General features: G+C 36.4%; 1 protein-coding gene across 1 annotated transcript in view; it reads right to left on the reverse strand.

Moving 5' to 3' along the window:
- Positions 869 to 4,426, reverse strand: part of LOC109842900 (rop guanine nucleotide exchange factor 7-like) — a 4,245-nt gene continuing 687 nt past the window's right edge. The window contains exons 2-7 of the mRNA XM_020411808.1: positions 3,893 to 4,009; positions 3,633 to 3,787; positions 2,819 to 2,893; positions 2,445 to 2,735; positions 1,737 to 2,036; positions 869 to 1,279 (exon numbers count right to left, since the gene is read on the reverse strand). Of these exons, the coding sequence (XP_020267397.1) occupies positions 878 to 1,279; positions 1,737 to 2,036; positions 2,445 to 2,735; positions 2,819 to 2,893; positions 3,633 to 3,787; positions 3,893 to 4,009 (1,340 nt within the window). The 3' untranslated portion in view covers positions 869 to 877. The remainder of the gene's footprint in view (positions 1,280 to 1,736; positions 2,037 to 2,444; positions 2,736 to 2,818; positions 2,894 to 3,632; positions 3,788 to 3,892; positions 4,010 to 4,426) is intronic.

Genomic DNA, 4,426 nt, shown 5'->3' on the forward strand with positions numbered 1-4,426 from the left:
ATACATTTTTAATAATAATACCCTAATGATAATGAAAAGCAAATCTCATGCGCCCCATTTCTTCCTCCTCATTTTATTAAGATCAAATTCCACCAAAGTCCTAATACAAAGAGAAGGAAGAAATGGGATAGAGAGATTTATTTTTCATTATAAGTCTATTATTGTCATAAATACATCACATATTAACTGCATAACATGAAGTTTTAGGTTACAAAAGTGCAAATAACCCTTATTTGTATAATGTAGATATGTATTCAAACAGATAAAGATATTATCCGAAGAATTGAATAAAAGAATACTATTCCTGTAGTCAATCCCAAAATTTTGGATAAATCATTTGTTGTTTCCCATTTAATATTGTCAGGAAAACAAACTTAATATAAGAACAGGATACTTCTTGACCGTGGCCTTTAGGAAATAAAAAAAATGAGTATATATATATTAAGTACATATTACTCAGTAGTTTTTTAGTAAATGAATTTACATTGATTTATTAAGGAATTTGTATTTAGATAGTTTGACACTTTATATATACACTAGTCTACATTTATTAAATCATATTCATATATAAGGTAAACGAAGTATGATTTTTTTTTCATCTTTGTATTTGGATCTAAGGTTAACAATAGTCTACTCTAATAATTTCAATAGCAAAAATGAAAACTCTATGATTGTTTATATATAAAATACTTCATACAATAAACAATTCAACCATTTTCTACAAGGAAAAAAGAGTATCACTAGCACTCAAATCAGTATTGCATAAGCTAAAAATTTTGGCAAATCAGTTAACGGTCAGGTGAGCTCCTGACTTCGTCCAATATTCTACCTCTCAAGATTCCTGTCAATTTCTTAGCTTTTTTTTCCCACCGTTCCTTCATCTTTGAATCGGCGCTGAAATATCAACAACATTACAATTGTTCTTCCCTCTCCCTTCACCATTCAAATAATCTGTCAGAACTTTCTTCACTCCAAAACCTCGATTATGAGCCTTTCTCGTGATAAAAGGGGTCCTCTCCCCGCGAGCTGGGCTTATCAATGGCATAGGTGAAATGCTTGGAGTTGCACGAGCACTGGCATATGGACTACTCGAAACATTCACTGAATAAGGAACTGGAAGTCTTTTGTGAACCGAGCTCACTGGCATAATCGATGGAGATGGATTCGAATGCTTAGTTAAGTCATCGACATATAATAGATCATCAATTCGAGCAACAATGTTGAACGCTAGGCTCTCCAAAACCCTGGAATAGCTTTCTAGAATTGATTTTCCAACATCCTGAAAGTATTGAGTTTATGTCAGTTTCGAAAAGGTTTTGCTTGAATAAAGGGTTAATTTCACTTCCCTAAACTTTTGGGGTAGGGGGGTTCGCACATAACTTCCCTAAACTTTGTTTATTCCTCTTAATCCCCCTGAACTTTTTGGGGGTGTTTCGGACAACCCCCTAATGTTTGAACTTATCTCAACAGTAACGTTGTTACCTGCTAATAAGGAAATGATGAAAATGCCCTTTCTGAAAAGGGTAAATTTTTTAGTAAACTAAGGGGCATTTTTGCTGTCACGTGCTTGGGATGCGAGCCTGCAAAGTTGACAGTGCTACATTGGAGTTTAAGTGAGACCAGTTTAGGGGGGTTGAGTGGAATAAACAAAGTTCGATGGGGTTATGAGCAACCGAAGTTCAGGGGGTGTTAATTGAAACTAACGCTAAAAGAGTGGGTATGAAGAGTACAAGAACCTTGTTGAATTGGATTTTGTTTATGTCCAGTGTGGTTTGTGTAAGGCTAGGAAACCTTTGCTTCAAGCATAGCAAGAGGCTCTTAGCTCTATCTGCAAATAACTCCCTCTTCTCTGCATTGTTTCTCGCTCTTGATGCAGTTTTTTTACTCCATACGTAAAGGGACTCCTCGACGCGATTGGCAATCTCTAGAGCTTGGTGTTCAGAGGAGAATTCGAGGCAATCGAGAAGGCATTCAGGGGAGAATTGATCAGAGGTGATGTATCGATGTATCACATCACCAAGGCTCTCTCTGGCACTCTGAAATTTGAATAAAACTTGTTTAAATTCAATATTCTCGAAGGGTAAATTACAAGAAAACCCCTTCATCTTACGCAATGTTTTTCCAAAAGAAAACCGTATCTAAAAAGTTCAACGGGAAAACCCCATCACCTTTGATCTTTAATGAAACTGTCAATTCTACAATGGGGTTTTGTTCTTCAGACGTATTGACAAACATTTGTACTTGGGTAGAAATCAAACAATGATTAATTGTGGATTTTGAACAGGTAAAAACTCTCAGATTTCTACTCAAGGGCAATCAAGACCTTCATATAACCAAACTTCATTATGAAAAGTTTCCTTAATGATCAGGGTATAGATGAAGAGGGTTCCTTGTAATTTATTGTTCTGAAAATAGTGAGAGTATTCTTGAGTTGAAGAGGAGACCTTAGGCAATGAATCAAGAAAGGACTCAGGCACTTCCATTTCTGCTAAAGAATTGCTGTTAATGGCCATTGCCGCCTTCAAGATCTGGTTCGTGCATTCTCGTTTGTGCTGCAACTGCTTTCTTGAGCTCTCTTGAAGGCCTCCAGCAGGAACATGGGGCACGGGCAGCCACCATTTCTCCTCTTGACGTTGAAAGTTTCTCCTGAAAGAGGCTGAGCCATCGGTCTCTGGTGCTAAAATCCCTTGATCAACGTACCAAAATTCTTGGTCATGAAAACTGTCCAATATTTCCTGTTACAGAGAAAATCTAATTTTTAGAGAAAATTAAGCTCGAATTTGATATGTACAATGATGAAGCAGGAGTAAAGCCTTACAAGGAGCATGTTGTCTAATTTACGAAGGGCAGGGAGATTGATGAACAGATCTGAACGTGGTCTGCAGGTCATGACCTGAATAAGTTTACCACAAGTTAAGAATAATCGATTGTAACTACTAAGAACTCAATAGGTACTGACAAGCTAACTTGGACATAAATGAGGCAAATTATTAAACTGAGATGAATTATTAACGGGATATCTATTGAAACATTTACCTGCATGAATCAAACTATGACCAAACTTTCTACTAAAATCCCAAAAACTAGAAACACAAAGGTAAGAAAACAGTGCAATTGAGGTACTTTATACAACTATTAGTCTCAAATGTAATGAATTTTGAAGTATGGGAAGTATGGGAAACACTTATTATATCTTGCTTGCGCTTGAAGCGCAATTAAGTACTCAATAACTACTAGCAAACATTATTGTTGTCTCTTAGCCTAGACTACGAACCGATATATTGCTTACCTCAAACTTACTCCCATCAGGAAATGTTTGTTAAGAATTTGATAAGTACGTGACGAGCTCACTTGGACATAAATGAGCCAAATTAATAAACCTAGATGGGCTGTTAATGAGATAGTTATGGAAACATAGTTAGAATCGAACTATGACCAAACATTCTCTTACGATTCCAACAAACCAAAAACACAAAAGTACGAAAACAATGCAATTGAAGTATTTGGCGTAATAGAAAACGCATGTTTAAATCTTGCTTATGCTCGACGTGCAACTGAAGTACTTGAGAACTAACCGAAACACATACACACCATATCTCTTAATTTAGACTATGCACCAAGAAATTTCTCACCTCAAGCTTGCTTCCATCAGGAAACGTTTGCCAAGAAGGTATCAGTTCAACGATGTGATCGCTAACACAGAGGAGGCATTCCATCTCCCTTTGCCACATAGATTTCTTCTCAGGAGGAATAGGCTCTAGCCTCCAAAGTTGCCCAAAAAGTGTGGCTGGGTAAAATGAGATAAAACAAGGTCAACAACAAGAAAGTGAAACCTACGAGTCAATCATGGTATAACAATAGAAACCTAGTTTTCGTTGGAAATAATATTTACCACAGAGATTGGTGATGGCATTCGAAATCGCCAATGCAGCGCAGACACCCTTCCCACACCCTGACATGTCTTCTCCAAGCAACAATTTTGAAAATCTCTCCTTCATCATATCGGTATCTTGCAACGTATTAGATGCATCTCAAGTCAGAAATTCACATATTTAATGTAACACGCGATGAACGTAGTCAAATAGTTAGTACCTTATCAATCACAGAATCAACTTAGAAATTACTAGACAACTAGAGAATTCAATGAATGGAGGAAAACTAGATTTTTATTGGTAACTAGGACTTGGAATAACTTATTCACTCGATAACGTGCGATCATTTCATAGGCAGGAGATGGACGAATATGTAAAAATCTTAAGGCAGGAGATAGATGAATTTCATGTCATTCAAGAAAAATGGTGATCAGCTTACGCAAAGTAACAAGAACTAATTATGTGAAAACAATCATTGACAGTCCACTAATAACTGGAAATTATCTTATTACATATATTAACCAAATAATGTAGTGCTAAAGCAATTGCATCAA

Source organism: Asparagus officinalis, chromosome 5 (genome assembly GCF_001876935.1).
Source record: "Asparagus officinalis chromosome 5, Aspof.V1, whole genome shotgun sequence".
In the NCBI taxonomy this organism is placed as follows: Eukaryota; Viridiplantae; Streptophyta; class Magnoliopsida; order Asparagales; family Asparagaceae; genus Asparagus; species Asparagus officinalis.